The sequence below is a fragment of the Tenebrio molitor genome, chromosome X, assembly GCF_963966145.1.
Source record: "Tenebrio molitor chromosome X, icTenMoli1.1, whole genome shotgun sequence".
Taxonomy (NCBI): domain Eukaryota; kingdom Metazoa; phylum Arthropoda; class Insecta; order Coleoptera; family Tenebrionidae; genus Tenebrio; species Tenebrio molitor.
Window position 1 is genome coordinate 5665858 of NC_091055.1, and position 21150 is coordinate 5687007.

The 21150-nt window shown below is 34.4% G+C and overlaps 2 protein-coding genes across 7 annotated transcripts in view; one reads left to right on the top strand and one right to left on the bottom strand.

Moving 5' to 3' along the window:
* LOC138140379 (uncharacterized) overlaps positions 1 to 21150 on the top strand; it is a 135421-nt gene that overhangs the window by 88757 nt on the left and 25514 nt on the right. The window contains exon 1 of one of the 3 annotated variants that reach the window (XM_069061383.1): positions 16961 to 16982. The exons of the other annotated variants lie outside the window; for them this stretch is intronic. Coding sequence (XP_068917484.1) covers positions 16979 to 16982 — 4 coding nt within the window. The 5' untranslated portion in view covers positions 16961 to 16978. Of the gene's footprint in view, positions 1 to 16960; positions 16983 to 21150 lie in introns of those variants that run through there. 3 annotated transcript variants of the gene reach the window in all.
* Positions 1 to 21150, bottom strand: part of DIP-delta (Dpr-interacting protein delta) — a 103628-nt gene that overhangs the window by 72352 nt on the left and 10126 nt on the right. The window lies entirely within an intron of this gene.

Sequence of the window (21150 nt, forward strand, 5' to 3'; positions counted from 1 at the left end):
GGAGAAAATGTATAAAATAAACAACAGCAACATTTTACATTGGTAGGAATTGGGAAATTTACCAGCTTTATCGCCAAACACGACGCCACTGATAAGCAGGTTTTTCGGTGAAATGTTAAACAAACGTCAATTTAAGCAATTAAAGCAACGGTGTCGTTAACCTTGAAAAGAAGTTTTCGATTTCGGCAAAGTTTACGGACGTTTTCTGTAATTGTAAGCAACAATTATCGCAGAATAAATGGTAAAATGGGTTTAATAATAGATATTTCGAGATGTAGGTAATCAATAAATCGACTGTGTATAGCAAGTATACATATGTGTACGATTAAGCTAAGAAAGACGTTTCTATAAAATAAAAGATGAGATAACATTCTTGATTTGTTTTCTTGTTGATCATGATCACCTTGTATAATATGTAGATAAAGAAGTAACAAGTGAAAATATAGTAATAGTAAGATTACTATCAACAAATGGAGAAGATAGAGCAACATGACGATACAAAAATTATATCTATCTCTATTTTACTACTGAAGCAAATCATAATTATTCAGAACAATACAAGCTAGGAAAGGGGTTACCTTAACCCCTAGTATTTTTCCTTCTTCTTTATTTTTGGTCTTATTATTTTATTTTTCACACTTCACTTTGAGAGATTTACCGTTTCAAGAGTGGAGAAAAATTTTAGTTAGAATTAATTAGAATGATAAAAAAACATGATGTTACTGAAAAGATAAGGGGAAATGAGAATAAAGCGTTGTTTCTTATTCTCACTTTGAACACTAGATGAATAGAGTAATTATTTACATAACGCTAATGTCAGTATTTAAGTTCCTAAACATTTACTTTTGCGAGGAGTTTGTGTTTTGCTTTTGTTGGTTGGTCACAGTCTGATGTGCATTAGTCATGATGCATAATGGGTTCTTAAATTAACTAATAAAGAGAGTCGTTATTCGGTGAAAATGTAAAAAATCCTTTTGTGTGCGAAGGATAATTGGGCAAGTCGATCACTGACAATATGTACAATTGAGGTTCTTCAGAGCTTATCGCTTCAGGAAATGTTAGAAATGAGTTGTAGGTGTCGGGAAGCGTCATAAATCGATTACAGTTACATTCCCGACAAACTGCAAGTGTCAGAGAAAAATGGTAGCGTGCAGAAATTACTGCGTCATTTCAGCACCCGGAATAAGAGTGTGAAACTATGGCGCATCGTACGCAACACGTAACTCAAATTAAGGACGAGCACATAACGAGAAGAGTACAAAGGACAATATATCGTACAAAAACTATTTTTAATCATGCAGCAGGTAGTCTAAGAAAGCTTCTCTTGAAAAGTGCTCTTCCATTACTTATAAGGCACTCATCAGAATAGACGTTACAAAAGGTGAAGAAGTTCTGTCTGAAAATCGAGTGATTAACGGTTCCGCAGATAAAACAGTATTTCAGTAAGACTAAAAAGAATCGTAATTCCTGCATTATGCCTTCAAGCAAGCAGTTTATTTGACTCCCCACATAAATTTAAAGGCAAGTTCGAAATTAGCGAAACCGATAAATTGATGTCACGCAATTTGGTTTGCAGTTATGAAACAGATTATACATAAGGACAACTTTTACAGAATCGGGAAGAGGAAATGAGATCATCAGAATGTTGATGAATCGGTCTTCATATTTTAATAGTCTCCTGTGTTAGCGTCAACGCAAATTTCAGACTTATTGAAAAATTCAATTTTGATTTCCTCCATTCGAGTTTATTACATGCTGTCTATCAATATCGAATATGGTACATCATTTTCACCAAAAAATGTTTAAGAACGAGTTTATTAAATCCGACATTCCAACTACATCAAGCTGTTCGAATTGATTGCTCGTGCGAATTTTAATTAGTCGATATCTTTATTATCTACCCTATCCATTTAAGACGAACCGTCGAGAGTGAATTTCAAAATAAAGAGACGACGATAAAAAGTTTTCTTAATTTAATAAATTATAAAGGTTAATTGAAGAAAGTATGTTTAAAAATTAAATGTATAATAAATTTAAGATAAGTTTGTGAAGTTCACGTTCACGTCGTACAAAAACGAATATTCTTGAAAGGGAATGAAAGGTAATTTGTTTAGGTATCTTCACGAAAATTTAATAATAGTTCCATGCATAAATTACGCTTCACAAAGAGCTCTAAATCAATATTATGTATTAACTAATTAATATTTCCCGTAATAGTAGCGCAAATGTACAAGCATCGGTTGGCCATTAGACTGATGTATTATTCCAAGCGGTTCGAATAAGTATTTATTAAATTAAGCAATTGTCAGCACTGTTTCCGTTTCACTGCGGGGATTTTAACTTCATCGAAAAAAATCTGCTCGATATGACGAAATGTTTTCAACAGAAATCACCACGTTATCTCGGAATTAAGTTGAAAATGGCGCGATAAGAATCAATTAAAAAGTAATTTCTTGGTTAAAGATATAAAGCGCGAAACGACTAAAACGACTCCACCGTAATTTCTATAGGATTATAACACATTCCATCAAAATAGCTGAGATCCTTCGGTGGCAACGCTTGGTTGTGTCATTAACTTCTCATAATTCACTTGACAAGCAAATCATCACTTAATATGGCTTATAATACACCCCGAAAACTTAATAAAAAGGATTTGAATAGGGCTTTCGCATAACCAAAATTAAAATGACAATTTCAGTGTCTAACTTTTTGTTTTGTCGCGCTCGTGGTGATGGTTTCGTCTATTTTTGGGTTCAAACGGATTCAAAAAATTTAATTGATTAGTGAGATAGAAAAGTAGTTTGGGGTTTTTCTTGGAGAAAGATCTTAGAAGCGAAATGATCCAAGTCTGGATGACTTACTGTGCTTGTGTGACTAATGCGTAGTATTTTCGTAAGGTTATACTTATTTACATTTCGTATGTTTTCTGTTCCTTTGAGAGAATGCGAGATATATTCCTGGTGACGTTTAAATGACATTTCAAGACATTCCAGAACGCGAGTCTCGATTAATATTTTTTATGGCGGGTAACAAACTTCAACATCTGCTTTTATGGCACAAGTCTTTTAGAAAAACGAGATTTGAGCAAATAAGAGATATGTTGCTGCAGAGGTCTTATTTAATTGGTCCGAACCTATAGCGCCGGCAAATACAGGAATGACTTGTGAAAAAGTGTAGTTAGCGAAACCCAATCAAAATATTAATACTTTGAATATAAGCACACTGAAAAATATAAAGCCATAAACATAGGCAATAAAGGATATAACCCATTCGGGATATCGCTCGCTTCCCGGGAAATTTGTCGGTTCTGCAGGTGGTCTCGGAGAATTTCGGTCGCACTTTACGGGGTCAGTCATTCTTGAAAGCAGCGACTGAAACTTACGGTTGATAAATATTTGTTCATGCATAGATTTGCGCGGTTTTTCTAACGAAATGAGAAATTTCACATAAAAACTTGAACCGGAAACGTGTAAGTAACGCGCAAAACGCTTGTTTTGTAAATTTATTGAAATTGTCTTTTGTGGAGACGTTAGTAAATTTAAATGCGCTGAGCTGTGACAGTAATGACGTGTTTTATTAGTCCTGAACTTCTTCTGATCTTGTTGTGCAGTTAGCTAACAGCGACGGCTCTCAACTCGTCTGATATAGATCGGAGAATATATGTTATTGAAAGATACGTTACAAATTTTCCCGTGGAGTACCTCGCATTTCATTCCCCAACACCCAAATATAGTTTCAAAAACACCTGAGCTTAAAATGATTGCCAGCATTCGCCACAATGTCAAATATCCACGAAATTAACGTCGTACATTTTTAAAACATCTCATTACTTAACGGTTCCCTCAACTCTCGTCACATAAAATCTGGCTTCTTCATTTGTCCAGAATCGAGCCGAAATTTATGTACTTCGTTTTCTATAAGACCAGAACACTATACTTAATTCGTATAAATTCCGAAAGCCAAGACAAAGAAATATTAGACCAATAAAAGAGGCTATTGTTGTGAAACCCGCTGCGGATTTGTTTCTTTGCAGAGTGGACATAGCTGTTAATCTATTTAAAGCACACTCATGCCGTGTTATTGTCCTCGTGAATCTATAGCCTCTCATTTAATTTTGTCAATAGCTCTAAATAACCTAATTGTTTGATCTGTAAAGAACAACGACTCTCCAAAATTAACAGACCGTTTCCACACAGGTTTGTAATCGTAACTATTTATTCAGATACGATTATGTTAATATTTTTCTCTAGCTCGCTGTGTTATTCTAACGGTCTTGTAATACAGGGTCATTAAACATTATTGTCCCAACCCAGTAGTGTCATACTAGTCTCACTCATGTTATGAGGCTTGCGGCACATTCAACTACGTCACCAACGCTTACTACGACGGGACAATCATTTATAATGATCCTGTATAATTAATAACACATTTAGTAAAGTGTCAAGAACAAGGAGAAACTTGTATTATTTGAAGCACTTTTGCAGCGTTTGTCTCGACGTTATCAAAGCGAGGATTGATTTTTGACCCGTATGTGGAGTGTAATACTATTAATAGTAATTAATCACCTGTAACGCGCATATGTACCGTGATGGTGCCTTTGGGAGTTAAAATAATGAATTCCATTTGAATATTCTGCGAACTGTTGGCGCAAACTAGATACAAAGCAATGACTGAAGATGAAATCGTGCCGGAAGATACAAAACCGATTGTTTCGTTGATTGTATCGTTGATTGAGATAAAAATGTGGTATGAATTTGTATCAATACAGAGCATAATTTTAGTGAGAAAAGAACCAATAAATTTTCGCTATCATAGAACATCCAAGTTTTATGAGAACGGGGTTAAAATTTCGTGCCGCCAGCAGAAAACTTTAAAAGCACCCGATATAGCATGTGTTTTAGATATAAAGAATAGATATTTCAACATAAATGCACTTCAAAAATCGCTTTCCGTTCACATAAATTATAGAGGCCTCATAAGGAAACTCTAGCACTAAAACGTCTCTACCAATCCATTCGGGATAATGGGGATTTGGGTCGAATTAAGTTCTGATCTTTCAATATTTAGACGCATTGTGGAAAAGAATAAATTTTCATATAAAAATATCAGCGAAAAAATGATATTTCATAATGTCCCAATGAAAAATCGAACATAAAACTCAACTTAAGAGAGGAGACGCTCGTATTCGTTTAATATACGTTTATGTGCAGACGGGCAAATATCTGCCGGCACCCGACTTTCCATACCCACTTTTTGAAGTTGAATTTCACATAGATGATCAATTATGGCCACCACTTCAGGTTTATTAAAAAAAATATTTCAATCCCGGCAAACTTCGTATCAATAACTCTATCATCTCTCGCGCTACCACTACTCACCAACAAATTAAAACTGAACTGGTAGAACACGTAAAATTTTCAAAACAACTTTAGTACAACTGCATCTGGCAGTCAGAATTTGCTCTATGCTTAATTTTGTACTTAACCCCTCGAATTCCCATTAACAGTCTACATACGACGTGCGAAATTCAACTTAGTCGCATAAAATATGAATATGAATTTAAAATTTTAATGTTCTGTTCATTCCGGAGAATGGGAAAATAAAATGAGATAGGATCTTGCACTATTTGGTTAATCTAATAGAATTCTTAACTGAATAATAACGAAGACAGCAACTTTCCAGTAATTTAATTTCGGTCCCGTATGAGCTATAATACTAAAATTGGTGGAGGCGCCGGGAGGAAAAATTGAGACACGACTCCATATCAAATTGAAAGCTCTCAAAAAATTAACTAGCATTTGCACTACTTTTCTACGCGCTTTCCGTATCGAATCTGTGATTTCTGAATAGTTATTTATATTACAGTACGGGAGGTGAATTTTCCGGCACAAAACTAATTTCAGGCACGATGGCGAAGCCGAGTGCGACAAAATACCTCCCGTACGACTTTTCGGCTGACCAAAATTTTAATTTTTGAAAAATTACGACTAATTTTATTATAGAATTTGACATCGTTAATAAATCATATGCTGTTGAATCCATTCCTTGACGACGTGACGCTGATTTGGTTTTTCCAAACAAATTACGAGTATTTGCTGTGAAATCAACTCCTTGACGACGTGTGCTGATTTGTTTTTTTCCAAACAAACTATTTGCTGCGTTTATTAGGCTAAATTTTCACTGTTAGTGCTTGAAAAATTAATTTTGGTGTGTTAATCCGGTTATGCCTGTTATATTTATGCTACTACAAAAATGAACCTTTGAGGGTAAATTTAAAATTTGATCAACTTCTGTGGTTTTGTTTTATTGTTCAATTTTGCAGATTTTTACGAAATAACAATTGTCAAACTTTTTGACATACAGAGCTGCCAACCCGATAGGTTGTATTTTCCCTGTTCTGATTATGATTATTTATTGGTCAATGCCTTGCGTTCGAAAATTAAAAAAATCAAGAAGGCCGTGATTAATACGCTTCAGTTGACGACACGTAAAAATTTAATTCAAATGTTGTCATATGTAATAGTAACTGTCATTATTAATTATTGATTATTAAAATTAGAGCAAAAAATTTTCATTGTGCAGTGTTACTTCAGAAATGGAGAAAAACTTGAAAACGACGAATGGTCCTATTCGACACCTCGAGTTTTTGAGGATTTTCAACAAAAGTTTCTGGGCTTTCAAGCACTTACCAACAACTTGCCTTGATTATTTCGTTTTTCCAAACCTAAAAAACAATGTGTTCAAAAACAGGCCTGGCACAATTCCCGAATTAGTGCAAGTAATTACTGATACCCGCAATTTAATTGGTGTCCCGACTTTGCAAAGGTCATTTGAAAACCTGAAGCGAAGACTAACTTTATGTTTGGAAGCTGAAGACAGACATTTCGAACATTTACTCTAGTTCTTGTAAAAAATACGATTGGAACTGCTCAAGTATAACCCTTTTGCACAATGTTTGAGCTAGTTAGTAATAAACATAAACTTCATCCTGGAAACAATATTTGTTCGTTGATGTCGTTGATCAATTTTATATTTAGCAAAATTCCATCGTATTGCAGTCATTTACGGCGTAGCTTTTTGTCTTTTTAACTTCAGATAGAGACAATTGAGAGGCCCCACAATATAACCTCTCTGAACTATGAATATTGATCGTTGGATCGCTAGTTTCGATCATAGAGTTTCGATCTATAAATGTGCGGCCTGCTCACTGTTGAATAAAAGCGCGGGAATTTTAAATCTCATTGTTTCATTGCACTAGGTGAAGAAATTCTTTTACAACCGAGAAGTCACACATAATCATCAAGATTTCAACGTTCTCAAAATCACTAACCTAACTTTTAAGACTGACATCTGTTAATTGAAACATTTATCGAAAAATAATACAGGGATTTGTGTTTTTATCACTAATTTAAAGTAACGTATGAACACTTTAATCTTAAAGTAACTGTGAAAAGAATAAATTAACGGTGCCGTGCAACATTGCTCCCGCACCCCACCAGAAATTTCCCGCATCGTTTGGGAAATCGCAGCTTCCTTGACCTAAACTGTAACGTAAGGGTGTGTTTCCCAGTTAGGGAGGCCGAAAAAAAATTTGTGTTAAGTGAGTCTGAAGTAATGTAGAGTCGAAGCGAGGTCTTGTCAAGTGAAATCTGATCACTCTCGTAACTGGGGGGTAGTAAATAATTATGATAAGTAAACAGAGATTAAAGGGCATGTCAAGAAATATATAAGTTTATGGTCGGACGTAGAAAATTCTGCACCCAACTGTGGAAAGTATTTACTCTCGAATAAACAGAGCTTAGGAAGGATAGGCCTCTCGACGCTCTCGTGTACTCAAGAGCTCTTCAAAGTGCCGCATGATGCTGGTACCAGTTGTCGTTTTAAGAGCATGCCGTATGCTGAACACGACTATACGTTCGGGGTATCTCAGTACTTTGCATTAGTGCAACTGAGGTCAACTTATTTTCAGGAGACAGTCTATGACTTAATTATTCTGTAAACGCGCTCAAGTAGTTGTCCAATTCATTTGGATATCCGTTTCTTGTTCACCCGCTATGAATAAGTGAAGGGGTTCGGGTTAATGTGCCGGTTTCCTCAAAGTGTTAAAGTGCACATGTCGACTTTAAGGAAATTGTGTTGTACGGGTTGTTGTGTGGCTCTTAAATATGAAACTGGCAATAAAATTCTTTTTAGTTGACAGTCAGATACAATAGGTAATAAAGAGACGCTATAGTGAATTTTAACGATATAATTATCTAGTTTAATATCGGAACTTTATGGTGTTATAACGTCAAAGCAGACTTTTAGAATTTGTGGCTTCAATTATTATTTTCACGATCCTTCGACTAAACTAGAAATTTGTATAAACAGCTCTGCTCTAGAGTGATGAAGTTAAGTGTTCTCTTTGAGAAGATTGATGAAGTTAAATGTTACCTGAGGTGTTATTTCGACGTTTGATCGACCAATTGCATGTACATACAAATAAACTTCACATGTGAAAAATCATGCCGGGATGGAGATGGTAATTTCAAATTAGGGAAAAACGTGCTCCCACTTAATGAATCATTCAAACTTGACGGAAAAAGTTTTATTGCGAGCCACTTCGACCATTAAGATATTTCTTGCAATTATGTGTAGTTGGTGTATTACTTTTTGTTTCGACAAATGTTTAACTTTATTTGTACTGAAGCAAAATCATTAAGGTCGTTTCCGCGTCCCTGAGTTTCTATTTAGTGGCATATTGCCTAAGCGGAAGCCGCATCTTTGCTGGTGAACTGTTTCTTTATTGGAGTAAATAACCGAAAATGTGCCGTACAAATGTAATAAACGTATTTTTTAACAAACTTTTAACGTCCCAGATAAATTGTGCTTTTTGCAAAGGTTTTAAATTGCTATTATTCAAAAGAAGGATACGTCAATATTTAGGGATCCATATTTCCCGATGTAAGCAAGAGAAAGTCGCGTATTGAATACACAAACACACGTCACACCAGCAACACTTGTGTTTGAACGTTTATTCAACACCGAGTTTTCGTCCATATTTTAATAGTTCTTGCACTCCTGCCAACCGTTTATTTCTAACCAATCCATTACAGTCGCAACACCCCAGCTTTTCGAAAGGTCACATTTTCAAATAAAAACAAAACAAGCAATGTCGGCTTATGTCAATTAAATTACACGAAAGCTACATTTAGATCATTCACTGAAAATTTTATTATTAGTTCAGAAAGAAAATTAGGAACAAGGAAACAATGTTGACGCAAAACACCAGGTGCACTAATTCTACCAATTTGCATCTTTATATAATAAAAAATAAACAGAAGCAAGTAGAACATTTTCTCGTTCCTGTTGTTACCCCGTTCATGCTTTACTTGTAAAATACTTAGAATGTGATTTGAGTGCAAAAAAAAAACTTTCGAAACTTGTCACAATCTCTTGTCGAATTACTGTCACTGAAATGTTCTACAATACAAACGTGGGATGCAATTTAATAAATTAAATTTTTTCTGTTAATATCGATTTCATTAAAAATTTATGGTTCTCGCTTCAGGGATACAATTTTTTAAATAGTGAGCTATCACATCGGTGACAACTTGTGTGTTCAAGAGTACATTTAACAACTTGATGTAATTTATTTGAACTCAATTTGGAAAATAACTTAACTTGTGGTCGGTGTAAAAATTTACTTATAAACAAAGTTTCGCGTGACAATTAGGTTTTTTGTCGGTAGTCAGAGGCGCGTTATTAATTTGAGCATAATTAAGAGTAATGTATTTAGCAAAGTTTATTATTTATGTGAATCGCTGGTCGGGCCGTGCGGCTGGTATATGTAATATAGCACTTTAGATTATGTCAGTGGAAACATTTGTTCTGAATAAAGTGTACACTGGGCCGATGTGATAGCGGTTTGCCAGCATACATTTGTCTACACTAACAACGATTACTTCATACGCGAAATTATGACACCTAAGAACTTGGTGTGTTAATTACCCAATAATTCATACTTTCCTCAAGTCTCCGTCTGTTAAAATTAATGCGGGAAACTTTATGTCGACCAAGAACCAACCCGATTAACCGGCCGCAATGAAAAAATAATGAAACAGAGTAGGCTTAATAAAATTTGTTTTGTATCAACCAATAAATAAATTATTACACGAGGGATTCGAAGCCTGACCGACTCGTAATGTAAATAGCCACACACAACCAGCTTGATTGTTTGCTTTTCTTTTTCTCTGAAATAATTTCAATTTTGATTTATTTAGAATGTGTATTCGGCTCTCTTGTATCTCAATTTGTTTGGTAGTCACTTATGTGTGTAAACAACATGTGTCTCATAAGCCCTAACCCTTATTCATATCCATGATCTGCGGGTTGGCACGGCTTATTATCAAATCGGAGACATTATAGTACAGATCAGGCTACACTAATAATTTTGTAAACATATACATACAGCAATATTCAAAATATACAGTCGAAATCGTACCAGACCAAACATTCCTCCTTGCAAATTTGGGAGAGACGAAACTTTATCCTGTTGTCAAAACTTCAAGACTAAGTAATAAAATTAATTTCATTTTACATTTAGTTAATTAGCTAAATCTTTAATTTAATATCTAAATGAATTAGTTGTCTTTCAGACTCCTGGATTTAATTAAAATATTTCATTCATTAGGCTCTTTAAAATTTGAAAATTTTTCAAACATAACTAGAAACATATCAACCGAATTTAACAAGATAACTTGGGAACGGAAGAAACGGTTGAAGATAATTGTTTATAACTGGTTAGATTTTTATTAACGTGTGATGCGAAAAAAAAATAACACGTAGATTTAATTTAAAAACCAGTTATCCGGACGTCGGCGCCTTTGTTACCCATTTAATTTGAATTAAAATATACGTACACTTACAACAACGTCGGAATTATTCCTAATCTGCTTATATTGCGTACAGAGCGTTGCTCTAAAAAAATTCAACGAAAATTTTTTCCATTATCTAACTCCTTTTTTTGTTAAAGTGCTTCGCTTTGATACGTCGAAGTATTGCAAAACTAAATATTTCAGCATGTATTGTCGAAAAGGAGCAGCAACTTTTGAAAATTTAATCAGAGAAAAAAAATCAATATCCATAAATCTCTACCGTCTTTGACTGCGTAAGTACAGATGTACGTATTAGATTACACGAGTCTGTGATACTCCAGGATGCATTTAATGTGGTACATTTTTAATACTGTACTGTGCATTTTAAGTTAGGAACATGTGAAATATTACGTTTGTGAAATTGTAAATAAAAATTTTCAGCGAAATGGTGAGGTAGATTTTCCACGCTTGGAACATATATTCAAATGATTTTAATTTCTGGCTTTAACAAAAATGTTACCGGACGTTGGCAATAATAAAACTAACAAACAATACACATTTGCTACGTAGGATCGTTAATAATTTTAATAAAATTTACAGTTTATCGGCTCAGTCTCATATAACAAAAACCTCAATATTTTTAATAGAATAACTGAAAAAGAAGTGATTTTTTTTTCAATTAATTACGGTCTGACAAATGATACTAAATAATTTGATGTAGTAAGGTATAGAGTTTGCAATCCATTTTACGTTTGTAATACGACTAAACTGAATCGATGAGATGAGGAACGAAGTAACCGTCGAAAATGGTTAATCTTCTTTCAATTTGTAAGGACAAAATAAAAAATCGAACGTTATAAAATTTTAATAAGGTTTCCATAACATATGATGCGAGATTTGGAGCTTGTCACAAACAAACCAAAACCAACTAAAAATATGTTAAACAAATCTTCTGTGAAATTAAGCCTCTGTTGGCAGCTAAATCATTGTCAAAAAAGGTTTTTTAAATAAACGGCCTCCTACAAATTATAACGGCGTTACTAATAAATCAGTAATTATAGGCATTTGTTGCGTTTTAAAACGCAATCTTGTAATGGCAGATTTAATTAAAGGAGTTATTTTTCAAGTAGGCACCGAAGAAAAATGATGCTTATTTACTTTTTTTGGGGATAAAAGAACAAACAATCACGATTGGTGTGACTTAAAAGCTTTTGTGGTAAGTTTCAGCTCCGCCAGTGGCTTGTCCAATTCTTTCCGAAATCCGCCACATAACCCCTCGAATTGTAAACTGAACAAAAATCTAACTTTATTCCGTCGGAAGTTTTAAATAATAAAAAACGATACACAGGATTTATATTTATCAAAAGCAAATAAAAAGTTTTTTTATTAACGGTTGCAAAAAAAATCGGTAAAAATTTTTCCGACCTGCAGCACGTAAGTATTTAAAACACTGCAGGAAGACGTTAAAAAATCATAAAGCTCTTTAAATAATTTATGTTGATTAAGGCTGGCAAGGGACGTAACTGAAACACGAAATGGGTTCTGTTGGTTTCAACTTTCCGAGACGAGACTTCATGTTAAATTTGTCTCAAGGTTACTCGTCCATGCGAACACTCAAGTGTTTTTATTAATTTAAAAAAAAAACAGCTTCATTTGCAAAATCGTGCATATTATTACGCATTTTTAACGATTTTTTAACCATCATGTGACGATTCAACATTAATAACGATTCCAATTAGCATACATATCACAATTTACAGTGTATTTTTGCATTAAACTACGCACAATTGCTTCATTGCCACATTTTACTAAAATAACAAAAACACATTTCTGTGTCATTTCAAACAAATTAAGCTCGAAGTTTTTCACAAAACAAACAATTTTATATAGAAAAACAGTTAGTAATTTGTAACTACATATTCAAAATTCGATATTATAACAACTGTCATTTAATACTTTATTTTTTATCACAGTTGCACAAATAAAATGTATTTATGGATTTGCCCACTTTTCAGTAGTATCTACTCCGCCAACAACTTGAAAAGTGGAACGTACTGTAGCTTTTAAAAAATGTAACAACCTTCACATTCCAAATTACCTCATTAGCTTAACTCCCGTTTCTATTAAGATAATTAAAAACGTATACGCAACCGAGCATTAGTTAATTGTTTTAACAATTATTAGTCGAGAAAAATCTACCATCATGGATGAAAATATTAGACTTGAAGTGAAATAAAAACATTTGGAAATTAGATTTTTCCTATTAAAATAAATGACCACATCTCTGGCTTAGTTTTTAAAGGGTTCTGCAGAGCGTTGCACTTAAACCTATTCTGTGTAGGCAATAATTTAAATATTTATTTTAATTAAATCTCAAACCCTGTTGGATCACTGTCAAAATAACACGTACTTGTTATGTACTCACCTATATTAATCAGAGTTTGCAACTATGTAATTGGAAAATTCAAAATACATATTTTTTTAACTTTTTAAGTTACTTTATCAAGAAAAGGTAAATATTCTTGATCTTCCCACTTTGTTTGAGCATCGAGGGTAGACGGCTATTTTTATGTTTGTTTGTCTTCTACCTTTGTCCTTAATAAGGATAGTAAAGGTGTAATATGCGGATATTTACTTAAACAGAACCGAAAAAATTTTTAAAAGAAGCTGACCTTTCTGAATATCGTGTTTTTTTTTTACGTGACTCCTGACGTGAATATCTTGTGACAATGATTTTCTTTAGTGTTTCTAAAATTGATTGTACGATTTAATACATCTTCTGAAGAATCAATTCAATCTCGGTCTTGAAAATATCGATTTATCATAATTGTTTAAATTCTATTAATCGAAATTGAAAGGGTATTTAACTCGAGGAATGTAACGGCAGTAATTTGTTGTTAAATTTAGTGTTAAAAATTTTCGGGTTTATTAAACGCAGCGCTTATAGTGATTGCCATATTTTAAACGGATTTTAGCAAGTTGATTGTGACATACGTTAAATAGAACCGTATATGTGTGGTAAGCAAACCAGTACGGTTGCATTCATGTATCTGACAGCTGCTTTAGTAATACACCTATTGTCGCAAAATAATCATGACATTAACACAGAACTAGGGTTGATTATGCGCGATAATATGTTGGATATAATAGTTTTCAAATTAACAAAGACTAATTGTTAATTATTTCGCATCCCCGTAAACATTTCGGCGACACCGTCGTAATTATGGGGATTTTATGAATTCTCAGGGTGGATGAAAATTTTTATTAAATAAATAAATGGCTTTTATTACGGGGAGTTGTTTGTTTGTACCTAAACTGAGTTTAAATATTTATGCATTTCACAATTAACTGCATTACACGTGCAAGAAAGTGCCGGCCTGAAGAGAGAAACAACTAATAAAATGTATTGTACACTAGGGAAATTAATATCAAGTGTCTTAATCCCAACCTTCTGTGTTGCAAACGGCCGCGTTATTTTTCACAGACTGTGACCTAGTATTATAGCGTAAGTAACGGCCCAAGACAAACTCTTGTTAGATACTCCACCACCAGAAAGCGTCGCATTTTCCCACCAACCGAACTTCTGTTAATTCTTTATCTCAATTTACAAGTAATTTACCAGAATACACAGTCAGTTTATAAAGTTTATTTTAAGTGAGGCATTGCTCTTCTCGACTAGACACAAACAATTAAAGACTATTCAATTGTGCAACTCCACAATATAATAATTTTCTCTGTGCTCATTACTAATTATTAAATAATAATCTGCTCGAATGTGAACGACAACAGGTTAAATCCGGCTATGACGAAATTACGGTGTGCCAGATATGTTCAGTGAAATATTTCAAATATAATTTATAAGAGCTCCAGCCGGTCTCTATTTTTCCTTAATAGAGTGGGTCGTAAAGGATAATTGTGCTTAAACCCTTAACGAAAAGCAGACAATTTAAAAAACCGCGGCATCTTCAATCAACACAATATGGAGCTTGCACTATAAAAGGCCCTTGCACTCCGACGAGCAGGCTTTTTACTACCCTTTACCCACTCTACTAAAATACTAACCCGTTTAAATTGCTCCCGCTTAGTATAAACACTGTGCCGACTTTAACAAGAAATATTTTTATAATACAATAATACAAACGCGTAATTAACAGGACGATGTTTATTAGCGAGTCGGCTTTTACAGATCAAATTAAAAGATTCTTTAAATCATTTAATTAAGCGTGTCGTAAAAATTTTACACCAACATCATCATCGACCCCTTCCAATAAAAGTCATTCCGATCCGAGGCGATTATAATCGATTTTGTCATAAATTTCGAAGCTAAACAACTGGTTCTTTAATTTTTACTGTTGATATCAAACCGAGATTTTACTTAGTAAATTGGCTACACTTTGTAGTAGCAGGTGTTCGCGTAAAAACTTCGTAAAGGTCGATCCCGGAAATTCCATTTTTGTATGAGACCGTTTTAATTCATTTAAACAGAAAAATAAACACCCCGAGACGCCCACTTGCCAAATAGTAATATTCCAAACACGTTGCGATTTCGAGAACATCAATCTTTCTAGCCCATATAAAGTCAAACTGTCATAAAAACACACTTGTGTTTGATAACACACGATTTCTCAAATAAATAAGAACAGAACCGGCACCACTCTCAAAATTGCCAACCGCAAAAATAATTCGACCTGGATCGATGCTTTGTGAGATAATCAGAAAATTAGCCCGGCGCCTCCACCAAAAAAACCAACACTGTTACACAAAAACCATCTGCTTATATTTTGTTTTGTAAAAGCGTCTGAAATTAATTAAAGAATGCAGAGGTGTCTGCAGCGAACAGTGGAAAAAAATGAAATTACTCGGGTAATTTTGCTAAGTCGCATAATCAGCCGTTTAGGAACGAATAAAGTGTCTCTTGTTTTCAAGTATGGCTCTCTACCTCTTCGGCGCACAGTTTATTGCATTATCAATACCTAACTAAAGCACGTTCCGCACAACTCCTGAAGTTCGCACGACTGATGACTATTTAATAGGTCCTGAAACTATTCCAAGTGTTTTCGATGCGACTGAGGTCAGGCGGATTAAAAGGTTACTGATTTTCTCTTTTTGTCTCTCGCCTAATTACACTACATCGATCAAATACATATTTATTCACCCAGATAAATTTTAGATAGATTTAAGTACAAGTGGACGACCCGATCATATTTACTAAAACAAAATTAAAGTAACGGATAAGTGGATTTTTTTATTATTAATTTATCCGCAAATCTAATTTCAAATCTGTGTGAACACTCAATATTGATCATTGTCACGCCTTGATGAACATCGAACTCTATCTTTAGCATTCTAATTTTAAAAGTTATCGGTCTTCACACCCGAACTTAAATTATCAGTGATCTGAATGTCTCATATTTTAATTTTTACCTAGACAAGGATTGAGACTGGACAATATTTAAACAACAAGTTGTCAGTTCTAGCAGTCCAATATTACAAGTTCACTAGAGTTTTCTACAAAATAATTGTTTTTAGCATCAGCATCTAATTAATGTTGAAAAAGAACAGTGTCCTGAGCTCTTTGTCCGTTGTAATATAACATCTGGTTGGTATCCAATTTTTCTTATCTTTGATGATCAATAGCGCTAATGCTTCTGGAGATATTAGAGATCAAAGTTTTCGCTGGCCATTCGAATAGAGTGGATATTGGAAACAGTACATTCTCGGATTAAGATACGAAACATATTTTCTTGTAATGTCGAGCAACGAGTGTGTTTTTATGTGAAGTGGATTTGATTATTCACATAATTAAAGCTAGTTCGAAATAAAATAAATTAGTCTGAGTGCGAAGTAGGAAATATTCGAGTGTGTAATTGGGAGAGTAGTGAGAAGTTTAATTGTAAATTTTCCAGGGAGAGACATTTCACAAGAAACCGAGTGGCATAAAGGATGATTATTCTATTTCCGGTTAAATTTTATATTTATCTGAGTGAAAAATTCGGTGTAATCCTTGAGTTGAGGTACCTTGCGGAGCGGCTATTCTCTGGAGTTTTATTCTGAGATGTGTCAACACCAAAATTCGTCGTGCAGATGCTTCGGATTTGCAGCTTTCCAACTTTGATAAAAATATGTGTAAGTATTTAACTTGTTGACGGTGTTGAATTTTATCGATGGTTGTTAATAATGGTGTAATTGATGTTTAATGTTGATTGTTGACAGGTTCTGCGGCTTTCATAATTCATACGAATAATGCAAACGATATTGGCTGATAAATAAATAAAGACGTCATTACTGGGCGATAAATTAAATATGAATGTGGGACTAAGTCAAATCATTTATCGCCTCATTCATTTCAAACCCGCAGGGTGGGGATAATAAAGTATTATGTAAACTCCCATGACACATAAAAAATTGTAGATATATAAATGTCTTTCCTGAACTACATACGCTGGAAATGTGCGAATCGTGACCGAAATGCATGATGAATCCTTGCTGAATTTGACACCTGCGACCAGATCAATCTCCCTAACCAACGCTGCGTACTTCTACCCCTATTGCATAGGGTACGTTGGAATGCATCACGCTCACTAACTTATGATGGATGTACCTCCAGTACTAGCTACATATCGTTCGTTTTGTTTTCTAGCCACGATAACTCCCATATAGGTTAGTTGTTATTAATGGTTTTTGACTGAGCCTGCTAAATAAAATTGCATATTCTTCACCGCAGTCGCTATATATTTTTCAACAATGGTTTCGATACCGGGCAACATTAATAAACATTTTCCTTGCTTCATTAAAATCAACTAAACACCACCAACGCACTTTCTCTTTTAAAAAATAACACTCCGAACATTTTTTTGTCCAACAAACAGAACAAAAAGGAAACACGAAACAGGGTCCTCCCATTCACGATGCCGTCTTATAATAAAAGCAGACGCAAAAATTGGAAAGTGTGTCTCAGTTCTCAAATCCCAAATCAGCCGTAATTCAACGCCGAACATCTCCACCCCAACACGCTCATCACTTAATTAGTGCTCAAACATGTAATGTCTCTCAAATTCTCAAAACACATGGTCATGTGTACTCTGTAGCGCATACGTAAAAAGTAGTCTCTCCGTTTCTAAGTGTCTGATGATTTGAGCGTTGTTTCCTCTCATAATCAGCTATTTAGAGTCAAGAACCGTGTTCTTGTTCTTCCAATGCAGTTACCTCCGCTTATTCTATAACAATATGTTTCTGAAGCACGTTTTATAAAAATTGCGTCAGGAGGCGACGGATGATCATTAAATGCATGTTTAAGATTCAACATTTCTCGAAGGATTTGACCTCTGAACGATCGCAGCCATTCACATTGACAGCTACGCTCCGCTTAAGCTGACAGCTTAGTTTTTAAAATGATGTTCTTGCAACAGAGCGCTCCCAAAAAATCCAATGCAGTAGAACGTTTTAATTGTTCTCCAAATCAACACACTCATTTAACTTTTACTGCAATTTGAAACCACTTTTTCCATATTAAAAAAATCCATTTTATTTATTATTCTCGTTTAACTTTGACAGCAATTTCAAACTGAACTAATTTTTCGAGATTAAAAAAATCTATGCTTACTTCCACAGCCGTAAACATAAATATTTTAAGACTCGAGGGACGAGGCATAATAATTAGTGATAGTGCCAACAGTAATAACCGTAAGACTCATTGTCAGAAACTCACGCGACCTATTAATTCTATGATAAGAATCTGCAGAAACACGAATCTCAACTCTTCTAGATTGCGCAGAAGGAACACTGCATTTTTCATTCTCAAAGGTGAGTGTTTTAAAAACTCGAGTAAAATGTTCATTAAGAGTGTGCAATCAAAATGTTTACCGTACGTTTACCCAAACTGTCGCAAAATTAATTAAAAATGCATTGCATCGCTCCTTATAATTTTAATTTACTTCTCCTTTTCGGTGAATGTCAGATGATTTTTTGTCTCTATTTTGGAGATTTTTCGGTTTGATTTCCATAACGACGTTACTATTTTTTTACGGTTACCGTTTTGACAGCCTCATTAAAAACGAGAATATCAAGTAATTCATATCTTCACGGTCGCTTTAGATTTAAAAAATAAATTAGCTTTCAAAGAGCGAATGTTAAAAGTGATCGTTAAAAATAGTGAAAATAGGGTCGACTTTCTTAGATGGACTTCCAGAGTTTCATACTTAACTGTGGTAATTAATAGATTAATTTAACGAGTATTTTATTTCCCGACTCGATCTTTTTTCATTAAAATGTCGGAGCTACTCTATCCTGAAGACTTAAATGGCTTTAATTCTCATCTTAAGTTTTCCCTTAATAATTCCCTTAAGTGAATCGATCAAGGTATGACGATCAAAAAGGAGGATCAAACAACCGTACAAGACGGTAGAATCGAACACAAGTATCGCTTTTGAAATCGCAAATAAAATTTTAATTGATTTGTGTTATCACTCGTACAAACAGTGATTAAAGACATGCGCTGGCTTTGTTATTTTTGACAAAAAATTCTACGTGGATTTATGGAATGTATAAAGGAAAGAATATTCATATCAGCGTGCAACATAATATATAAAATGTTGATCTATGTGTTACTGTGAAGGGTGCTTTTATTAGAATTTTACGTCATGTATAAATTCCTGTGTGAAATATTTAGAAAAAAGAAGTGGCGCACAATAATCTTGGTGATTCTGCGATACAGCGGGTACATTTCTGTTGTAAATAGAGTCGTTAGGAGGACTCGTTGTGTTTATTGAGTTTTATGTAAAATTTGGTGGAATGATGTGTGAACATGCGTCGGCCGGCTTTAGTCCTGTATTTGTGGTGTAAGGGCTGGGGTGTTATTAAAAGTAATTGTATTAACAATATCAACAAGGGTGGTCTGAAGAGTACCGAGCAGATTACGACGGTTACGACGCAACGAATAATGAACCAGTAGGAATAATAATCTCCACATTAATTATATCTGAACTGTTGACCAACGGTATTAAAATGGAATATAACCGGATAATGAACTAATCTGTTTACTTAATATTGCACGGTGTTAAGTCCGTGGATATGACCGCAACTAGTACACGTCCTAATACATGGGTCTGCCGTTCAAGAGGCCGATAGTATTGGCGGCGGCAGCGGCGGTAGCGGCGGCGCCGTTTCTCACTCTCTACTTTTCCGGTTCGCCCTGTCATTACGAATTCCACACCCCCACTGCATCAAGCGGTCGTCAAACACTGTGCCCCATTGCTTTACCGAATCCCACCAGATTTAAATAATAAATGATTTTCGACCTAGTGTATTCTGAAACCGGTTACACTACACACTTTACAAAAACAGAAAAAAACCGAGCAGTAAAAACGATACCGTAAAAAACGCTTTATTACTAATCCCGCCCGAGAATAATATCGCATCCTTCACCTTTCAATAATAAATCGCCACCAATTTACACCGTCTCCGAATAAATCATACACAAAACGTGGTGTTCCAGCGTTTACTTCGAGTTATTCGACTATATAATGCAAAATTAATTGCTTTGTTTCTTCAACCAAAAATGGTAAATTAAGGACGCGTTTCGGAGTCGCAATCCCATTGTGATTCCTCTTATTAGTTTGCATTATTTACAATTTTAATATTTCATCGGCGAGGAATAAACACCGGACGCAACAGAAATTATTTAAACAGAAAATTCGCACAAAAATACAAGAAACTCGATCGATGCTCGCTCGTCAGATAAAAATCATTCACACAACACTGCGCACTGAATTTTAAGCTCCGCGGATATGTTCCCACACAACAAACGAACAAATTTCTATTCAATTTTACTTAATTGCCTTATGTAAATCGGATCGTTGTCCGTTTTAAGTGTGAATGTGACGATTTATCGGTACAGTCAAACGATAAGCAAATGTACCAGTTCAGATGTTCATTAAAGCATGAACTCAGCTAATGTTAACTGAACATGTTAGGAAGCAAATCTTACTCTGTATTGATAATGAAAATGATTAATTTGCAAATAGCTTACGATATATCGGAAAATATTAATTAGTAGTTATACAGGTGTATCTAAAATGTGTTAATTTTAACACGTAGCAGAGCTTATTAAATGAAACGTTTCTTCTATTTGATTTTTTTAGGAAAAAGGCTTACAAATTGATTTAAACAAATTAGCCATCAATATGTATACCCGCCCTGTCAAAACAGTTACATTGTTATAGAAAATAATTACATAAATAAATTAAAACAAAAATTCTCGTTGTTACAAAAAAATAGAGACTAGTTTATGACACAA